Source organism: Mesocricetus auratus, unplaced genomic scaffold, assembly GCF_017639785.1.
Source record: "Mesocricetus auratus isolate SY011 unplaced genomic scaffold, BCM_Maur_2.0 Super-Scaffold_100022, whole genome shotgun sequence".
Taxonomy (NCBI): domain Eukaryota; kingdom Metazoa; phylum Chordata; class Mammalia; order Rodentia; family Cricetidae; genus Mesocricetus; species Mesocricetus auratus.
The window spans coordinates 37,004,263-37,025,231 of NW_024429203.1; the positions used below are offsets into that span (position 1 = coordinate 37,004,263).

A 20,969-nucleotide genomic window follows, 5' to 3' on the forward strand; every position below is an offset into this window, starting at 1 on the left:
GTTTCCTTTTTGGAGAGAAAATCTTGCCTTTGCTTCCTGGCTAAATCCTGCCTATACATTGACTGAAACAGCTTTATTCATCAACCAATAAGAGAAACATTCACAGCATACAGATGGTCATTCCCTATCAGTAGGGAATGGCTTAGAAAAATTCTTGGCCTTTTGGATCAAGGAAGGAAGGAGAGGAGGTCACTGGTCACTTCACCTCTTTGATTAGTCAGGTTCTTACCTAAATGTCTGACTCCCAAGTTTTTATTGATAGCTAATAATTAAACAAATGCTTCAGATGATAGCATTAGAAACAGGGATCTGAGCCAGTAGGTAAGACCTTTGGTATCTGACTTAGGCGGTAACAGTTTAACACCTTTTTACAGCGGCTCCTGACATCACTGGCCATAAACGAAGTGAAAACAAAAATGAAGGGCAGGATGCCATGATGTACTGCAAGTCAGTTGGCTACCCCCACCCAGAATGGATGTGGCGCAAGAAAGAGAATGGTGTGTTTCAGGTGAGTAGGAAGTAGCCCTGTGCCTATACCCACGTTTCTGTGGCTACTGGAGTTTGTCCTGAGGAGGTCCAGACATCTGGACCTGTTACTGCAACAACTATTTCTTTGAGTGTAGGATGACTTGGGCCGTTGTGGAGTGAATTACAGGTTACACCATGAATATGAAGTTTAGTCTGTGTCCAGCATTGACTTTGTACATGATTTGCTAAAGCTGTCTGTCTGGTAAGGGATTAGATTGCTTCCTTTTACAGTGGAACACAGAGTTAAAGCTAATCTGTTTTGCTATGATTCTCAAGTGGGTTTTTGTTTGTTCTTCAGAACAAAAGGAACAAAAAGATACTAAAAAAAGTCAAAGAATATTTTTTCCAGTCTTTGGAATGATTTTATTTTTTTTGTGTGTGTGTTTATTTGTATGTGTGTGCATTTACACATTTGTGTGGGTACCCTCAAAGGCCAGAAGAGGTTGTTAGATATCTCAGAGCAGGAGTACAGGTAACTCACAGCTGTGGGTGCTGGGAACTGAATTCCAGTCCTCTGCAAGAGCAACAAGCACTCATAACTACTGAGCCGTCTCTGCAGCCCCAAATAATTCTTAAGCTTTTTTTTTTTGTTTGTTTGTTTGGGGTAGGGTTTACCCACCTGTGCATATTTATGGAGGTCAAAGAGTGTGCTAGGTTATCTTCCTCTATCAGTTTACATGTGTTTAGGCAGTGCCTCTCCTTGAACCTGGGACTCATGTTCTCTTGGCTAGACTGGAAGCCAGCAAGCCCCACAATCCTCCCGTCTCCACCCCTTCTCAGCTGGGGTTACAGGTATGTACAGGATGCCAGCTTATTACATGTGCACTGGCATCGGGAATCTGGTTCTCATTATTGCACAGCAAGTGCTCATAAACTGCTGAGCCATCTTCTAGCTCCTGTGGAGCAGTTCTTGACAGTATTTAAATAGTGCCTTGGAGTCTTTTATTCTCTGATTCAGTGATTTCTAACCAATTGCTTTTCCTGACAGGGAATTTTCATACATCCACTTCAGCTTTTATGCCCAGATTATACTTTATAGAAATCCTTTTTTATTACCATTCCTCAGAATCAGAAAGGACCTTGCAGTTCATCTAGTCCAGCTTCTGTGGAAAATCAAGGATAATATGTAGTTTTATTTCAAGTCCTGTGTATTTCCCACCTATGACTTCTTAATAGCAAAATGTCAAGTACTGATGGCTGTTGTCAACAGTGATTTAGAACTACCTTAGTAAAGAGGATCAGTATGAGGAGCTGGGAGGAGAAGATGCTGAGTATTTTCAGGGAAAACTTGTGTTTTGGTGCTAGGAATATGTTTCTCTTTGGTCATTGGAAAGGATGTCTCTGTCTTTTGCCAAAATTGAAATGACTTTGTGTTTTCATCTCTTGAAAGATAAAAGTTGGAATTTCACTGTGAAGGATGAGTTCCCCATTTCAGATGTGTACCCACACTCATAATGCAAGCATGTTGTAACTGGGATAATATGAAAGATGGTGGTCTTCTTTCTCTGTCTGTGCTATTTTTGTATATTGTTAGTTGTTGTTAGTGCAGGGTAAAGATGCCTAGAGTGTTGCATACCTACCTACCACAGCTATCCTTCCTCCATGACTCTACTAAGGCCAGCTCTTTGAAGTTCTTCCTGGCTTTTCTGCAATGGCTTTTCACTACCTCGCAAATCTCCATCCTGCACTGGTTTTTGCCCTCCTCCCCTTTTTTGTTGTTGTTGTTGTTGTAAACCCTATATATCCCTTTGGATGTCTGCCCTACCTTCTCATACCATTTCACACATACTGAGGTCAGTCAGAGGACTTTTCAGAGTTTGTTCTCTCTTGCTGTCCTAGGTTCCAGGGATGGAACTCAAGTTGACAGGCTTGCATAACAAATGTATTTGTCTATAGCGCTTTCTCCTGATGAGTAAACTTATCATTGACTGGCCTGTGAGGAGTCACAGGGAACCAGCCGTACATACCCAGATGCCTACCTGGGTTCTCCAAACTGGCCAGAGTCCAGCAGAGGGACCTCTCCTAGAGACCAGGGAGCCTGGCTGGTTCCACAGGCCACTGGTGTGTGCATGGCTGGTGAACCACGGTCAGGGAAGGTCAAGCTCTCTGGGGCTGACCACAGTGGGGATGGTAGGAGTCAGGTCACTGTGCCTGCATGTCTCATCTTGTTTGTGAATTTCTCCATGGTAAGTAATCTTCTCTCTTCTTTCAGCTAGGGTGGGGGCGGTGGCAGGAGAGATTTTAGTCTCATCAACCCATTCCACCATCCGTGGTCTCTACTTCAGAGCACACCTCTGGAGGCAACTCTTCCATCTCTGAGCAAGAATCTGCTGGAGTCAAGGACTACTTGGAGAGGGTCCAATCTTTGATGGCTAAAATGGTAGTGTAGTGGTTAGCTACGGAATATGTGCTTATTGTCCTGACTTGTTTACCTAGTAGGTTCGGGGACTGCAGCTTTCCTGAGGGGCTGCATACTGCCTCAAGGGGCATTGAGGGTTGGAAGATTGGTTCTCTGGGAAACAGGCGCTCTGTGCCCTGCGACACTTGGAAGCCCTTTCCGAGCTGAGAGAGAATCTGGAGGCAGGGCACTTTTGCCAGGTGGTACACTGAGGTTAGTGAGTGGCATTCGAGTGGCAGGCCCGTCAGGGGGTCTGGTGGGGGGAGGGCTGAGGGAACTGGTAGTTGACTGGAAGGCTTAGCAGCTGCGCCCTGTAGCAGGGATGAGCATTGAGAGTTGCTAGTTGAGGGTTGTGGAGCTAGGACTGGTCTGACAGGAACTGGTGGTCTTGCTGTTGTCCGTGCACTGGGCCCAGCTTTCCAACGGGGTGGAAGACTTGGTTGTGCAAGAGGAGAGAGCGCTGGGCTTCTGGGTGCAGGAGACAGATTGCAAGTGGACGATCCCTTTTTTGTGCTGGGGGGGGCTTCTTTCCAGTTGTCTTCCGAACAGCCCTGGCTGACCCCTTTTTATCACTGCTTCGGAGTCCAGTTAGGCTGCTTGGGGATGGTGTGCTCCAAGAACTCACAGTGGGCAGCAGATCTCGGACAGGGCTGTCCTTAAGTACAAATGTCTCCCTCCGAGGGCTGGGCTTGCCTCTGGTGCTGGGCTTCCCAGGGCCTGCGCCTGCACTCTCCCCTTCTTGCACGGTATACTCCTCTAGCTGAGCTGCCAGGCGGTTGGCTTTATCAAGGATCTACTCCAGCTTCTCTGGGCTGAGCAAGCCCAAACTGAACTTCACACCCTGGAGAGTGGGAGCTACTGTATTTGGGTTACTGCAGTGAGAGAGGCGCTGTCGAAGTGGTTTCTCTGGACTCACCAATACCATTATATCTTCTTCCTCATGACTGTCAGATGGGGACAGCCCTCCAAAGTCCAAGGTCTCATTCACAATGAATTTGACATCTTCTTTCAAATCCTCCATGCCCAGCCAGCAGAAGCGAGTCAGCTTAGACTGTCCACGCAAGATGCTTTTCCGTGTCACAATTTTCCATGTGTATCTTCATAGCATATGGGATGTATACATATATATTAATTAGGAGATACTTGGTGATTAGTTAATAGTCATTTCTTTAATCTCAGAGTCCTAGAAGGGAAGTTAGGATTTTCTCCCTGCTACCTCCAGAGAGTAAGTTTTTAGTATTGCTTCTGAGAGAAGTTAAAAGACTTGTCAGGACTGACCAAATAAAGAAGTAAATGTGCTGGCTCTGAAGTTATCAGACATGCCGGACAATGGGTATCTTGCTCTCCAGCTTCTTATTGCTGTAGTCCCCCCCTCCCCCACTGTTGTGAAGCAGAATTTGTTAATTTGTCGTCTGTGGGGATCTGCAAGCAGCAGGCCTCTGTATTCTGTCTGAAAGTTAGAGTTCAAAGGATCAACAATAATGGAAATTATACCCTATTTCTACCAGAAGTGTATTGAACCCTGAAGGAAAGTCAACAGTTAAGTGTTCAGAAGCCTTTGAACAATGATGGTGTCTCATTCCAGTCATTGTCCTGATAAAAACGAGGACAACATCGCTCTTCCGTGGGTAGCTCATCTACTCTGACCTGCCTTTTTCCCCCCAGGAAATTTCCAATAACTCTGGTCGATTCTTCATCATCAACAAGGAGAATTACACTGAATTGAATATTATGAATCTCCAGATCACAGAAGATCCTGGCGAGTATGAATGTAATGCCACCAACTCCATTGGCTCTGCCTCCGTTTTCACCGTCCTCAGGGTACGGAGCCACCTTGCCCCACTTTGGCCTTTCTTGGGAATTCTGGCTGAAATCATCATCCTTGTGGTGATCATTGTTGTGTATGAGAAGAGGAAGAGGCCAGATGAGGTTCCTGATGGTAAGAGCATCCCAACAAAACAGTAAAGTTGGGGTTGGTTCCTTGGGTAGTTTCCAAGTACTGAAAGAGGAATATAAGGAGTTGGATTACGTACCAAAAGGAAAGAAAGAAAAATTTCAAACTGGTTACTAATCTGTGCTCCCCACTCCCCAGGATTTTTTGTATTAGCCACCTAGAGTATAATTAGCTCTCTCCCTGTTTAGGTGTTCTCCAAACCCTAGGCCTTGTCCTTCAGGCCATGTGGTGAATGGGCAGCTGTCAAACTCTTTGTTCAGCTCTGTCCTCCTTCAATACAGATCATCAGGCAGATTGAGCTTGAGGAGAATCCAAGTCAAGCCTAGAAGCCACCCCAAGATCACAGGCCACCTGTTCTTTCAGGCAGATTTAAGGTATATAATTGGTTGTCACATAATTGCCTGGCATAGTCCCTGTAGGTAACTGTCCCAGCCCAGTCTAGACTTTGTTCAGAAAGCCATATGAAGAAGCCAGACTTTGGTTCCTTTTGTTGTCTCTTTGATAGGTCTTCAAGGCTCTATTCTGGCTTTTCTGTTTGTGTCACACAGACAAGAATGGTAGGAAGGATGTAGCTTACTCCCTAGATTTAGGAGAGCTAAGTGCTAACTCCTCAGCTAACACTCCAGGGCATGTTCCCCAGCTGGCCCAGAGTTATAGAAGATACAGTGGGAGTAGAAACACCTCAAGCCATTATTAGAAAATATTAAGACTTGAAGTCTTACATTGTGGGATATGCTTAAAAATCAGGAAAGCTTTGGGAAAGTCTTGTATATTTGGTTATAGATTTTTCATTTCTAACTGTGGTTAGAACAGAGAACTTATCAAAAACTTGTATCACTAATATTTCAGATTCCTAAAAAGCCCCTCATCTTCACTCGTATAGGCTATAATACTGTATTAGCAAATAGAAATTGATTGGTCAACTAGCCATAACTACCCTTTGCCTGTCACTGACTAGACTACAGGATGTACCCCAAGCTCAGTGCAGACTGCCTGGGGCAGTGGTGGTGTTAGCTACCATATGCATTTGTGGTACAGTGTCCTCCCCCCGAGTTGATGGATCTATATCGCCTAGTAGTAGGACTGCAATGTGTTCCCTCTCTCAACAACATACCATATTTGTCAGTAGACAGCACCAAGTAAGATCTTGTACGCCCTTGGAGAGAGTAAAGTCCAAAGGCCTTTGGACTCTGAAAGGACATGTTTGAGAGCAACAACCACCTTTTCTTTCTTTTCCTTTCTTCTCAACAGCTCTAAGTCTCTTGTGTGGACTAAGTAGAATCTAAGTAGAGTGAGTACTGAGATTGGGTGGCGGTCTTTTGACATTCATCTCTACGGGAAGACATGGTGGACTCCCCTCCTAATATACTTTTCATTATTGAGCTGGATAGAAAAATGGGAGAGACTTGAGCTGGAAGCAGAGGGGCCTTTGTCCAGTTCCTTGCATCAAAGCATGTCCCCAGTTTAACTTTCTCATTCTATAATGCGACCCTCCATTCTTGGGATTTTTCATGTATCCCTGATGCCCCTTTCTCCAATTTTTTCTTTTTCTTGTTAAATGTTAGGACTCCCAAGGTAGAGTGCTATACCTGTATGTAGACATGGAAATAAGGGAGGGAGAAGGTTGCCTACCTTCCATATGTGTACAGCCTGGCTATTTGGGAAGTTACATTTCATTCCTAGAAGGGACTATCATCTCCTCAGAATGTTTCAGACATTGCCAGTTAGGAGTCTAGGGGCTTAGATTTAGGTCAGTGTTAGAACCCAAGACCTGGAGTTTGTTACTCAGCCTTGGAAGGGAATGGGATCCCCAAAAGACTAGAGAGACTGAGACAGACACAACACTAGCTGTGTCAAATGCCACCTTCAACTTATATAAAGCTGAGGAGCCAAAAAGTTAGCTAAGAAAAGGCAAAGATAGGCTTCAAAGCCTGGTTTTCAATTTAAGGCAAGGGTGGCTGCCATTTTCACAGCAGTTATTCCTCGGTCTAGCCTTTCCCCACCAGAGGTACCAGTCTTATAAGCCACTTGTGTTATGTTTCTGTCTCAGCATGTTTCAGGATAGACTTTAGAAATGGTTAGTGGTGGTTTTGTCTGACAAGCAGATGCCTGTGTATGGCAGCAGCTACCCTCTTAAGAGTTCCTTGATGGTTAAACTGAAGTAGGGGGGTGGGCAACGGCAGCAGAGCCAGTCTTCTGAACAGCTTCCTGGATGGAAAATGATAAGCTAAATTTCTATATATAGTGAATGAATTCTACACAAAACAGATGACTGCAGGGTAAGTGCAAAGTAAAATCTCCTTGCACTGGTCTTGGGAGAATATTATCATGCAAGCAGCTTTTACTTCTTCATTGTTGGACTGGGTGAAAATGTGAGATCCTGAAATGATTGCAGTGTTCACCATCTCTCCTTTCCCAACAGCTAGTATGGTCCAGGGTCCACTTTCCATCACCACTTACCTGCCTGACTTCCAGCATTCTTAGATTTCTCCCTGCTTCCATCCCCTCTTCAGATTTTGGCTTTTCTTCTGGAAGAGAGTTGTGTGTTGATCTTCAGTGAATTTTCCTTATGTTGTGGCCTTTTCTTTTTTAAGTTTCTCCTCAACTCCATCTCAGTTCATGAGGACAGCAAATTCACTGATATGCTTTCTTCCCATTTGCTCCTCCTCAAGTTTACTTGTAGATGCACATGTGCACGCTCTCTCTCTCTCTCTCTCTCTCTCTCTCTCTCTCTCTCTCTCTCTCTCTCACACACACACACACACACACACACACTCCTCCCCCCCTTTAGTCTGTTGAGGATGAAGAGGTACACTCTATCTGATACAAACTTGGAATGTTTCAGTGATGAAATCTTAGCTATAATGTCTGTTAGCCTATTTAAGCCACTATGAACACATGAAGTTTTTGTAGGTCTGGAGTGCTTTTTCTTTACCAAATAGGTAGTTTATTACCAACATCTGTGGTTGATCTGAGCTTCAGTGAACTCTCTAAATAGGAACTCATTTACTTATATTTTTAGTAGTCTATAGTTATTGGTACCTTTTCTCCTTAGGTAGAAAAACATTCAGTAAACAATGCAGCAAAATAAAAGAACACAAACACAAATTTAATTAGGAAAGTATGCATCCCTTTAGATTTCTCACACTGAAAATATATATGGTTGAGGTTAACTGCTTTCTTTAAAAGTTGCTTTGGTCCTTTTATACAGAAGAAATCACAGTCCTTTAGTCTCATGTGATCTTTTTGAGGACCAGTGCCACATAAGTTATCTCATAGGTAGACTATTTACACATGGACTTTCACTTTTAGTGTTCTTAGTAACAAGTCAATAATAGAGTCAAATCAGAGCTTTGCCTTTTCATTGAGAGTGCCCCGAGAGTGTTAAGTAGTGCAGTTTTCCTTCTGTTACAACTGAACTACTTGGAGCCACATTTGTGTTAGTCCCTTTTTGACTCAGGTCAGAGTACAGTTAGTGTCCCTCCCAGGATTCCTTCTGTCCACTGGGAGATAGAGACTGGGGTGAACCTGCTCAGTCTTGGGGCCTTCAGTTCTACTAGATATTTTGGTGTACTCACAGGCATTGGGTTAAAACAGCTGATTTAAGAAAGAGAATATTAGCATTAGAGAATCTTCTATTTTCACACTGAGGTAATTTTGTAAGTTGGTTAAAAGGAGACAATACTAGCAAGTTTGAGGGGCAGAGGAGGGAGAGCACTGTTTCGTAACTGTGATCTTAGTTCTTCTAGACACATTGAACTGAAGCATTGTTTTGATAGTCCAAAATCTATTAGTTGATCAAAGTATTTGGTAACATATAGAGTCTCACAGCAGACAGGAAATGCTAGGAAGAGAGATGACTTTTTAAAGTGACACAAAAAACATTCCATGTGGTTAAATAGAGTCAGTCACAAGTACCTTACGAGAAAATACAGATGAAACATGGAAAATGATTCAGAGAACCACATCTCTCTTGGGTTTAGTGTTAGCCCTGTTGAAATCAGGCAAAATGTAAGTGGGTTTAGAAACCATAATAAATTGTAGCACTTGAGGTAGGATTGTGAGTTTGATGCCAGTCTAGGCTAGATAGCAAGTCCTTCTGCTGAGGGAGGGGAGGGTGGCTGAGGATGTAACTTACTTGGTAGAGGGCTTGCCTGACAGGCATGGTTCCAGCTTTGATCCTCAGCAACTTGTAAACATCCATGGCAGTGCATGCTTTGAAGCCTAGCACTTAGGAGGTGGAGGCAGGACCCTAAGTTTAAAGTCACCTCAGCTATGTAGGGGACTAGGCCAGTGTGGGATATAAGATCCTATTACCCCATCCCACCCCCACAAAAAAAGAGAGAACACACACATCCAACCCCCACCCCCAGTGAAGTGATTGAAGTGGCACAGGGGCTTTGACCAGAATCAACTCTTGACTGTTTTGAATCTAAAGCCATCACTTTATGTTGTATAGTGGGTGCAGTATGTTACTTACTGTATTATGAGATGTGTGTCAGTGTAGGGGCCTCCTAGGCAGTCATACTTCAGTAAGGAAAGAACATGAAGGTAAATCAGTGTGTGCACCACTCCATCAGGAGTTTCGCACTCGTTAGGTGGAATCCGGAAGTATCTTGTTTCATTCTCCCTCCGTCCTCTTCCTGTCATCTAGCCAGTGGCTGTGAGGAATCCCCAGGTGAAGAGAATGGCCTTTGTTTAAAGCAGCTTTAGCCTGAGGGTTTGGGGGTATGTTGATATTTGTCGGTTACTATGACTTCTTTTTTTTCCCCCTTCAATTGCATCAAACCCTTAAAACATGGTGGTAAGTGAGCGATATGCATGCTTTTGGAGTTTGTTTAATCTCCGCTTCAGTCTATACAATGCACAGTTCATAATGTTAACACTTTTCTTCAAATTTACTTCATTCACTTTCACAACTAATTTGGATTTTTAGTTTGTTGTTTGGTCCTCATTTACTTTATTTTGTGCCTTTCTCTGTAGCTCTGTTCTCTCCTGACCTTTCTGTGGAGGTCAAGTTGTTCTTTTGTCTGGCCTGTATGGGAGAGTGATGCTGCAGAGGCGGTAGCTAAGCACAGGAGAGGAGGGGGGGCATGTCCTCTTCTTTGTGGTGTCCAAATGGATTTGGGAATGAAGCAGGGTTTCTGAGATTTAGACACAGTGCGAGTCACAGCTGCTCCCACTTTCAGGCATGGCAGCTGCACCAGAGACACGGTTGCTCACATAACTCATGCAAACCCTTGCATGTGGCCAGCTTGTTAGGTTGGAAAGTGACATTTAGACATCAGGGTATACATGTCCCCACGCCAAAAAAGAGGACTGTGGTGTGAAGTGCATTTGTGTTAGTCAAGTGTCCTAATAGGAAAAGACTGGCCTTGCTCTTGTGATTTCCCCCTCTCCTGTTTTTTAAAGTTGGGAGTAGATTTGGCTGTCTTGCATTAGAATTTTGTATTTTGGGGTGCACACTAAAATTAGTCAGTTTGTTCCTGTGTCTTCTTTAAATTCTCGGGTGCATAACTTCTAGCATGTTATCTGATTGGCCTGCCCTGGGTGCTGAGCTGTAGGCTGTGGAGAGGAGGGTTTAGGTTGGGCTTGTCTGTCTTAGTACCTGGTATGTCCTTGTATCTTTCCACTGCATATACAGCAAGCAGATGTCTTGGGTGTCCTGAGTCCTAGTTTGTTCTCTGTATCTGTTTTAATAGCACTGTTAGTAGTGGACTTCTGTGGACACTGGTATGTTGCTAGCCTCTTGTTTTGCTGATGAGTCATTGGTTTGTGGTTAGTTTGTTTGTTTGTTTTTTTTTAATCCTGTTTTGCTCCAGTCACTGTGTGCTGGCGGTGGCTTTGCCTCTCCATTGCCTGAAAGGAACAGGTGGAGCAATGTCTCTATGACAGACATTACTCCTGATATGTGCTCCTGCAGATGCCTACACCAAGATTGTAATCTCCATAACTGCTTCATGTGCACCAAGCCCCCTTGTGGAATCCTGCTGAGTTTTTCTAGATGCCTTCAGTGAAAGTACACAACTGTTGTGCAGTAAAATCAAGGGTGCTTATTTGTGCCCTCCCCTTTGTGGGTTTTTAAATAACTTTTTTTTATTTTAATAACATTTTCTTGATGTATGCATATCTACTAAGAGGAGAACAAGATGTCAGAATTATGAAGTACTAATAAGGCTTCTAAACACAAATAACAAAACTTTTAATTAAAAAAAAATCTCATGACCTTTCTTGTTTTGGCCAGGGCACAAGAATGAGCCCATCTTTTTATGTAGAATGTTTTAGAGGGGTGTCACTGTTTAGCTCTCCCTGTGATGTCACAGAACACCCTCTGTTTCTCATGTCTCTTGCTGGCCCAGTTGAGCTGGGTAGCCAAGGATTGGGTTGAACTATCACAGCTTCATCTTCCTCAGTCTCATGCTTCAGACCAGTGACCTCATAAAGATTGTAAAACAGCAGGACAAATAGTGCCCTCTGGGGAAATGAGGATGTGTGGTTAAGTGTATATAAATGTACACATCCATTTACATTGAAGAACTGCATACATTCTCCACAAGAAAACAGCAGGATTTTACAACTGAAATGTTGGTTTGTCTTCTCATCTATTTATGAGTGAACCACTGGAACTTGGGGACAAGATGAGTACAATGATATTGCAGCCTATCTGTCCGCTACAGTTGCAGTTTTTCATGATGAGCATTCAAAGTGTTAACTAAAACCATTAAAAGAACATATCTGCCATTAAAACTGAATCTAGAAATAACTTCATGAGTGTTTTGCACCTCCAGATGGAATGGCCTTTAATAAACGCTATGAATAGCCATGTTTGCCACTTGTGGTTTACTGTCTTGTTCTTATGCAGAGTCTAATGGTTTTTCTCTTCTCTTCTTCTATCTCATGGATTATTAAAAACTGAACACCTCATATAGATGATGAACCAGCCGGGCCAATGTGAGTACTTCATTGGATATGACTTTACAGTTTGATTGAATTGCCTTGTGTTTGCAGTTTAGTCAAAAGGAATACTGAAGATTGTAAGAGAAGGCAATTCCCTTACAATGAAAGTTGCATTGTAAACTTTTTAAGCCTGATGTAATTCTGACTGGTGACCTCTTGATTCCTAGGCCAGGTCTTGTTTTTTGCCTGGCCTAGTAATAGTATGCAAAAGAAGTTGAAAAAAGTTGATGTATTTGACATACATAAGCTGATAAACTACTGTCTAGTTCCAATAACAATTGCTGACAAGAGCTGGAGCTGTAACATGGAATGAGTCCAAGGCTACCAGGCTTTCCTAGAGTTAGAGATTATGAGAAGGCAGAGGGGCAGCTGGTGGGTTAATGGCCAAAGGGCTCAGCATGGCTAGTTGCTGGATCTTTTATCATTTAAGAAATTAAGCATTCAAAGGAGCAAGTTACTCTCACTTTTTAAGTAACTATAGTTTGGAAATCTAAGGGAGCTGGATGTTGGTGGTGCACGCCTTTAAACTCAGCACTCGGGAGGCAAAGACAGATGGATCTATGTGAGTTCAAAGCCAACTTGGTCTATAGAGTGAGTTCCAGGACAGGCTCCAAAGATACAGAAAAACCCTGTCTAGGGGAAATAAAAGAAAGCTAAGGGAATGTTACCTGTGTGTTGTCTGCCTTGAGAGTCTGAAGGATCTAGTCATTGAAAGTAGGAGGTACTTTATGTAAGGAATGCTATTACAAACTACTGTTAGAAGTAGAGTTTGCTTCTATACCGGGGATGGAAGGAAGTGAAGAGTCTGTTTCCATGTATTGCATTTTTCAAACGTTATGACTAGTTGAACTCACACAGTGCAATTTTTCCTCCAAAGGAAAACCAACTCTACCAACAATCACAAAGATAAAAACTTGCGCCAGAGAAACACAAATTAAGTACTGCTTATAATGTAAGTATGGCCTTCTTTAGAGATTTAAAAGTTCTATTCCAATGAACTGTGCCTCTGCTCACCTTGCTCCAAATTCTTCAGTAGTTGTTATATGGTAAGACCTTATTGTTAGTTTTAGAATAGCTGATACTGATGGAACAAATTCTGTTTACTATAGTGTATCGAAAGGAATGTATTTCAGCATATTTATATTTCACATATTTATATTTGGTTCATTTCACAATAAATAAATACCTTGTATTGTAGTCTACTTATATATTTTTAAAAGAAATAGTTACCTTCTTAGGTAGATTATCCCCAAAGGCCTATTAGTACCATGCGTGATCTCTGCTGAAGGCAATACAGAGAGGGTGACTATCAGACAGCATGCTTACACACATGGAGATCAGAATTTCATACCACATCCCTGAGCATGCTCTTTGAACCAAAGCTTTATTTGCTGTGGCACTGACATAGCTGTGAGTGACAGTGCATATTCTCTTAATTTCCAAATATTTCTTTCTTTACAGCTCTTTAGGTTCTTGAAAACGGTGGCAACACGACCTGCTAAATTTTCTGCTTGGACCTTTTTGGTCTCTCCCTTTCAAGTGAGCAACACCACAATGACCGTCTAAAGCATGCCTTATTTAGCCTCTCCTATAAGGGTGACCTAGCCAGGTACATTTTAAACAATGCTTCAGTGTAGAAGGTGTAAACTATTTTGGGCTTGATGTGCTGTGAATGTTGCTTCCCTTCCCTTTGTTAAAATATTTAAATAGAAGTGAAAAGGTCCTCTGAGGATCAGATCATGCATGCGCCATTTTTTATGCAGCTGTTAAATTGGCAAAGCTCTAAATGCACTGCTGCCATCTAGTGATCATTTTGTAAAGTACAGCAAAACCTACAGATATATACAGTATATAAATATATATATATATTTATATTTTTTGGGGTGGGAGAAATCCAAAATAAAGTAAACGCTTGTTTCATTTTTAAGCTGCTGATACCCATTCCTTATTGTCTGTTGTCAGATGAGGAAGCTGCAGTTCTGTCTGGTACATAAAGATGAGAGTATAAACTTAAGTCTGTCATTCTAAGGGCTTACCCTATAACTTTTAAGAACTTGGAACAGTCCACTGAACGGCTATAATGAATTGTAGTATATATGTATGATTGCTTTTTAAGTGACTATTTTTCTTTTGTCAAATCATGTAAATTCTGAAATCTTTTGCACTGATGTGTTAAACCTTATTCTTGTATATTCAATCAAGGCAACTTTTATAATTTCCCTTTTGATTTCAATGACCCTGAAATGTTGATAGCATGGTGATATTCTATGCAACACTAGTTACACTTTTTGGTTTGACACTGTATTTTTCACATTGATTTAATGATTGATGATAGATTTTATAACCTGACTGGGTTCTCATGCGGTACTAACTGTAGATGCATGTACTTGTGTTCTGTGTAATTATTGAAGTGCAATGGTGTACAAAAAAAGTGGATTCACCTGTTTTTAACAATAAAACATTGATAAAAGGTGCTTGGAAGAATATTCTTTATTCAAATATTTCAGTTCCTTAATTGCATGTGTGTACAGGGCTTTAGTTTCTTAACTCTGTGTGATCTTTTTAAGTTCCTTCTCAACCTCTTCCACAAACGCTGGGAAGTTTTGATCCATGAGGCATAAGCGCAGAAAGGGGCCCAATTCTTCTGCTCCCCATGAAGATTGTTCATAGGCTAGGGGCAGTTTCTCTGATGTCAGGATAGTCTGCAGGGTGCCAAAAGAGGTAGGAGTTGATTGCAGGTGGGATAACACAGGAAACAATGCCTTAAAATTCAGAGAGCTACTGAAAACTAAATTTGCTGGCTTTACAGAAGTCCTTTTCTACACTTAGGTTTCACATTGATAATTGTGTGTTTGTTTCCTTCCTCCATCCCTCTGGTACGCTTGTATTTTTCTCCCTGCTTCCTGCCCCCCCCCACCTCAAACAAACAAACAAACAAACAGTTTCACCATCCTGCTTCTGTGTCCCAAATACCTGGATTATAGGCAGGTACTACTTATTGTGCCCAGATCTACATTTTCTGGATATACACAAAAAGCGAGATAAACTTGAGATGTATGATGTACCTATAAAGTTGAGATCTGGATATTTTATGCTACTAACATTCTTCATGTGAAAGTTGGATTCTGAGTGGAAGAAATAGCTGTCTACCTGGGGATGTAGCTTAGTGGTAGAATACTTGTACACCATGGATATTTAGCATCACCAACAAAACAAGGGTTGGGGGAAATCATTGTAAATAAATCATCCAAAGGACAAAAATCATTCACTTTTTTGGGGGGGGGGAAGGGTTGGTGGCCATCTGAGTAATTTGAAAAAAACACGCAACTTCTACAATCAAAATATAGGATATTTTATGTCCTAGAAAACATCTCTTGTGCTGTTGTTGATTATTGTCAAACCCCTAAGGCTGGATAACTATGAATCTCTTCTCCAACCTTCATGTTGCCTTTTCAAAAATGTCATATTTTGTACAATAAATCATAGTGCAAAAAATCATAGTGCAAACAGTCCCTTTTTTAATGAGTCTCAGTCCCTTGATTCTTGACTTGACAGTGGGATAAAAGTAGTATGTATTCAGTAGACATTGCACTTAAGTGTTTGTCCTTTCCTTGGACAGCAACATGAGAACTCTCTCTGGGATGCAGACAGTGTGGTGAGCTTTGGCTTCCTGTCCCAGGCATAAAGGTCAGCAGTCTATACTCCACGCTTGTGTTGCTAAGCTATACTATCGCAGAGTTAGTGTTCGGAACATTTTAGCTATTTCATCTTAGAATGACTTGTGGGCATAGGCAGCTCCTAGAAGGCTTTATCCTCCTCTGTCCTTGAAACTAGGGTGCTCATAGTAAATGATGTAGGAATACTTCCAGGGCCACCTTTAACCAGTGCCCATGTTTAGAAAAACAGCAATAGGGATTATTTATTTGTTTATTTATAATCTTCCTCCTACTTTCCAATGTTCCATAGTTGAGACTGCAGCACTGGAAGTTGGCCCTGCAGGAATTGTGGAATCCAGATTTGGTTTGGGTATTTGTTTTAGAATAGTTTACAATCTTAATTCCAAAATTCAATTTTTTTTTATTCTTTTGGGGAGGTGGTGTTTAAATTTTTTATAGCATAGTAGGCCAGTCTCCTTCATTTCCTTAGGTAGGCAGGCAGCCTACACATGCCATCCTGTGTGCTTCATGGGCAGGGCACTATAACCCATTCTTTTTACCTTCTGTTCAGTAACACTTTAGGTTTCTTTTCTATAGCAAGAAAAAGAATGGAGGAATACAAATTCTTGTGGACTACCAAAACCCAGCACAGAAATACCTGAGCTAGATGCATCACTGAAGTCCTTCCTTCCAGAATGCCAGTGCCTGCAGCCACACACATCTGCTGCTCACGGTTCAGGTAGGGCTGCAGCGAAAAATGCAGTTAGAGGAGGGGGTTAGAGATTTAGCTTGGTGGTGGAGTCCTCAGCTCCAAGGGTTCACCTTCAGAGACAGACAAATATATAAAGACAAGTAGTTGTTAATTCACACTTAGGAGGGACAGTCATGGTGAGGCCTTACTTGTTCTACCACAGCACTGGTGGTCTCAGGTTGGTGGACAGTTAGGGCCTTGTTAGCCACCACAGCGCACTTCTGTCCAGTAGACCCATGTGTGACTCAGGACTATCACCCAAGGAAGCAGGAGTACTGTGTGCTGCCCTGTGTGTATTCTGTGTGGGTATGGAGCCCTTCAGGTTTGTTCATATGAATTACAAATGCAAAACAGGGAACCCCTGTATAATGTGAGACAACATTTTAATAAGAGTACTTTTTTTTCCCTTGAGATAGGGTTTCAGAGTAGCCCTGGCTTTCTTGGAACTCATTCTGTAGATCAGGCTAGCCTCAAACTTGGAGAGCTACCTGTCTCTGCCTCCCAAATGCTGGAATTAAAGGTGTGCCACCACCCCCAGGCAAGAGTACATTTTAAGAATCTCATTTTGGACATTGTGTAGTTCTGAGTTTTTTTATTATATAAAATTCCTTAGATAGTTGTAACAACTCTTTGTTTCTACTTTATCCCAGGCACAGAGTGATACAGGATGGGCGGTTCCATCCTCTACAATTCTGTAGCCTGAGAAGAGTCAAGCAGAGCTGTGCTGAGCCAGTGTGTCAGCTTTACCCAGGAGTTCATCTCCTAGTACATCCATGGGCCTGGCCATGCTCTGGGAACCTGTAGCCACACTGCTAATCTTGAGAGAAGAGTGTTCCTGTACTAAGTGGGAACTGAGGGTGTAATAGAGAAAGGAAACAGATTGCTCTCTGAGGGCTCCTCTTGTCCATCACAAACATTTCTGTCTGCTAGAAGCAGGTTGCTCAGCCTGCCTTCTGTTTGTTCTATGTGGAAGCTGACTTGCTAGTGGGTTTGTTACAGAAAACCAGACTTGGAAGTACCCCCTCCCCTCTCCAAATAGGGATGGATGCACAGTGAGAACTAGTGGATATCAAAATGAGAAAAGGACAAGGCGGGTAATGGGGGGAATAGGATGGGACTTTATAGTCAGGAGCCCTTAGGTAAAACTGGTTCGCATGTTCAGTTTCTACTGTTTCTCTGTTACAGAGGTCAAACTCTGGTGCTTGGTGACTCTGTCTCTACTGTCAGTGCTTTCCTAGGACACCTATCAGTTCAGCTCACACAGTGCTGCACCAGTGAGAAAGGTCAGCCAAAATACCATCCCCCAACTGAACAGCAGCTGAGGGTGGCTAAACGCTTGGACTCAGGTGCTCCACCTCACCAGCAAGGCCTTGTGCACATAGTAACACTTCATCCACCTCTGTTCTCACTGAGAAAAGATCATACATAAGAACTGTCACCTTCCTGTCTGCCCCTACTCCCTGCCCAGCCCTCTCCTGTGGTCCAGTGGGATACCTCAAGAGCCCTTGGGTTGAGAAACACCTGATGAGGCCACAATTAACAAAATTACAAGGCTGAGGAAAAGTAAAAACTAAAGCATAAGCCAAGAAATGACTCAAAAACTTTAAATAGAAAAGACAGAGGATTATCCCTATCTCCAAAGAAGGGAACAAGTACCTTAGACTAAAAAGACATGGAATTGGTAGATGATACATCTGAATGCAGCAATAACCTGAACTAGGCCATGCCTCAACTTTTAAGGTAGACTATGCATATATCTAGATTTGCGTGCCAGAAGTTGTTGGTCAATTTGGGAAATGTTTGGTCTAAGACAGGACTGCTCTAGGCTGTGCTTGTGCTCAGTGGCTTCACCTTGCCTTCTGCTCTGCTTCAGTGTTTCCTATTCTTCTGGGTTCTGGAAGTTCTGATCTTTGCCCACTGGCAGGAAGAGCACAGCTGAGATGGTAGTTTGCTGGCAACAGTGGTTGTGATGGACAGTGTGGTTTCTGTTTTGTTTGCCAGGCACTGTTCAGTGCTCCCAGCATTCCTCGCTTACCACTTCACAGAGGAAGTTCATGGCTTGCATGAGATCACACAGCTACCACAAAACCAGGTCAGAACTCTAACCCAGCTCTGTTGAGATACCAGTGCGTATGCTTTTTGCATAACATCAGGCTGTTTCAAGTATCCAGAACACCAAATTATAGATGAAACGAGTCCCTGGAAATAGACCCAGTAAGTACTTTTAGGATGTTTCTACAGTCTGAGACCAACCTTTAAAGTCAGCACACTGGAAACTTCACCTGCTGTTTCAGCTCACAGCCACAGTCTGCATGTGTTCCCATATGGTGGAGCCATCACTTGCTTTACTTGTTTATATGTGCATAGGCAGCACAGACTGAACCGTACCAGTGAACTTGAAATACCCCGACACCACAGCCACTTGTCTATTTTACACTTGGATCACTCAGCTATTCAGAATCTTTAGGAACCATGCATTGGTCAGCCTATGGATGTTGGTTAAGTCAACTACACCTAACTCGCAGGTGTTAACACATTCTGTCACTTGTTCATAAAGGATAAGTCATATTCATTTAGGCTCAGAAACATCTTTTGGGCCAGGAAGGCCTGACACCTGTGTGATAGACTCAAGTTTTCCAAGATTCTAACTTACGCTACTGGCACAAGCCTGTAATCAATCCAGGTGAGAGGGTAGATCCTAAAACCAAAACTGTGTCCTGTTACTGTCAGGAAGTAGTGTTCACTGTTGTCTGGACTGAAAGGCCTAGCCTCCCTCTGAAACGCTCACTGAGAGCTGCACTGCTCTGGGTGCCCATGGCTCTGGGAAGCACATGATGTGAAGGCAGAGGCAGTCTAGCTGCCAGTGCCAAGTGTCTTGACCAGGTGCTTTCCAGAAACAACTCGTCCAGTGTGGGCCCTTTTCACTCTGCGTGCCTTGTGAAGGTGCAGCACTGCTTGGCTTGTAGTGTCAGGAGCCTGAACCCTCCCCACCCCAAGTCTTTTGGTCCTACAAATGCAGATGGTAAAAGGGGTAGATAATGTTTACTATGATGAAAATGGTCTTGACCTTGAGGGTCCCAGGGATTAGGCTTTGAAAGCCCCTGTTCTATGATGGTATTGGAATACAGCTGGGGCTCTTATCATATTTCTTCACATTTTATGCAGGTAATTTAAAAGATCACTCAACATTAGATACTTATAAAGCTGTGTGTGTGCGCGCACGTGTATGTGTTACCCCCTCCCCCGCTGTGAGTAAGGAGGTTAGGAGCACATATTGGATCTCCTAGAGTTGGTGTCAGGTGACTGCATAGCCTGGTGGACCTGATAGTTCCACCTGGGGCCTCACTGTGCATTATGTCATGCTTCTTGTGTAGCCAGCACATGACACTCACCCCTTGCTGCAGTGGGTCCTTCCCTTGGCTTTCGCCTGCCTGCAGGGGGCCCGGGCTCTGCTGAAGCTGCTGGAAGGTGCTGTCAGGTTCCTGAACGGTGATGTACTGGGCCAGGGTCTTCACGCAGCTGCAGCAGTGCGCCAGGGCCTCTTCCTTGGACTCCCCACTAAACTGCACTCGGAACATGCGGCTCCTGCTCTGTGGGAAACCAGGTGCCATCACTGAGTGCTGCTTGCTGCGGGGTCTTCTGGTGAGTGTACTCTTGCTTGTTGGGGCAAGCAAGTTCAGAGAAGCCTCGTTAGAAGCCTTTCCTCTTGATTTTCCTCAGGCAACCGACACGAGCAAACTGGATGGTCACTCTGCTGACTTGAGTGGTAGGTTAGGGTTTCATCTTGTTTTTAATACAGATTTTACAGCTGATATTTTTACATTTTACTAAATGTTTAGGATACATATAAAATAGTAAGTCATAGTATCTAGTTCCTTAAATAGAAAAATCTGAAAACTATATACGACACTCTTGGTTCAACATAATGTTTCTGAATGGGGAGGAAGAGCCTGCAGGGCGGGGGAATGGCTCTGTGAGTAAAGAGCTTGCCGTGCAAACATGAGGGTTCGCATTGGATCCCTAGCACTCGGGGAGCAGCTCTGCCTGTAATCCCTGCACTGGGGACTGGAGGCTGAAGGATTCCAGGGTCTTGGTGGCCAGACAGCCTAGCTGAAATAGTAAGCTGAGTTCAATGATAACCTGCCTCAAATAAAAAATAAAAAATATGGTGGAGAGGGACTGAGGAGACTGAGCTCTGACCTTGATGAACACCCTGTACACCTGGATGCTTCCACAGGAGGCAAAGGAGGGGAAGCTGGCTGCCACAGTAAATTGGGTAGTGAACTTCTGGGGAGGAGGGCACAGGCAGATGCTCAGAGCCTGTGCCCTCATTAATAACTCTAGTGCCCTTTCTCCTTATGACACCTGACTGCTACACAAGTCACATAGGGGAAAGCCTTTTGTTTCCTATATGAGTTACATCCTCTGGCAAAATGACAAATGTGGGACAGGTGCAGCTGTAAACAAATACCTCCCCCTCCCAAACCTAGACGGGAGAGTTCATCAGAGTTAGGATTGTAAGCTTAAAAATGGACCTGGGTTGTAATAACATAAAACCATTAGTAACAGTTTCCTTCTTCCAGGCTAGTACTCTGTCTGGATGAGCCAACCCACATAAAGCCACCCAAGCAGCACTGAATGCATTTGTTCAACTTTCACCCTAAAGAAAGCAGGTGCTGAGACGAACACTCTTTTACTATATGTAAATATGTAAAACACATGTGT

At 43.1% G+C, this 20,969-nt stretch overlaps 2 protein-coding genes and 1 pseudogene across 4 annotated transcripts in view; 1 reads left to right on the forward strand and 2 right to left on the reverse strand.

Annotated features, from left to right (window-relative positions):
* Positions 1–14,311, forward strand: part of Nptn (neuroplastin) — a 71,386-nt gene extending 57,075 nt beyond the window's left edge. The window contains exons 5-9 of one of the 2 annotated variants that reach the window (XM_013112936.3): positions 375–508; positions 4,592–4,865; positions 11,810–11,831; positions 12,715–12,789; positions 13,299–14,311. In XM_013112936.3, the coding sequence (XP_012968390.1) occupies positions 375–508; positions 4,592–4,865; positions 11,810–11,831; positions 12,715–12,775 (491 nt within the window). In that variant the 3' untranslated portion in view covers positions 12,776–12,789; positions 13,299–14,311. The remainder of the gene's footprint in view (positions 1–374; positions 509–4,591; positions 4,866–11,809; positions 11,832–12,714; positions 12,790–13,298) is intronic. The other variant, XM_013112937.3, reaches the window with a different exon arrangement.
* Positions 2,714–3,978, reverse strand: LOC110340794 (annotated as a pseudogene).
* The window catches only part of Rec114 (REC114 meiotic recombination protein), an 83,387-nt gene continuing 76,727 nt past the window's right edge, over positions 14,310–20,969 (reverse strand). For both annotated transcript variants that reach the window (XM_005069325.4, XM_021226876.2), the window contains exons 4-6: positions 19,637–19,834; positions 16,152–16,238; positions 14,310–14,539 (exon numbers count right to left, since the gene is read on the reverse strand). In XM_005069325.4, the coding sequence (XP_005069382.1) occupies positions 14,381–14,539; positions 16,152–16,238; positions 19,637–19,834 (444 nt within the window). In that variant the 3' untranslated portion in view covers positions 14,310–14,380. The remainder of the gene's footprint in view (positions 14,540–16,151; positions 16,239–19,636; positions 19,835–20,969) is intronic.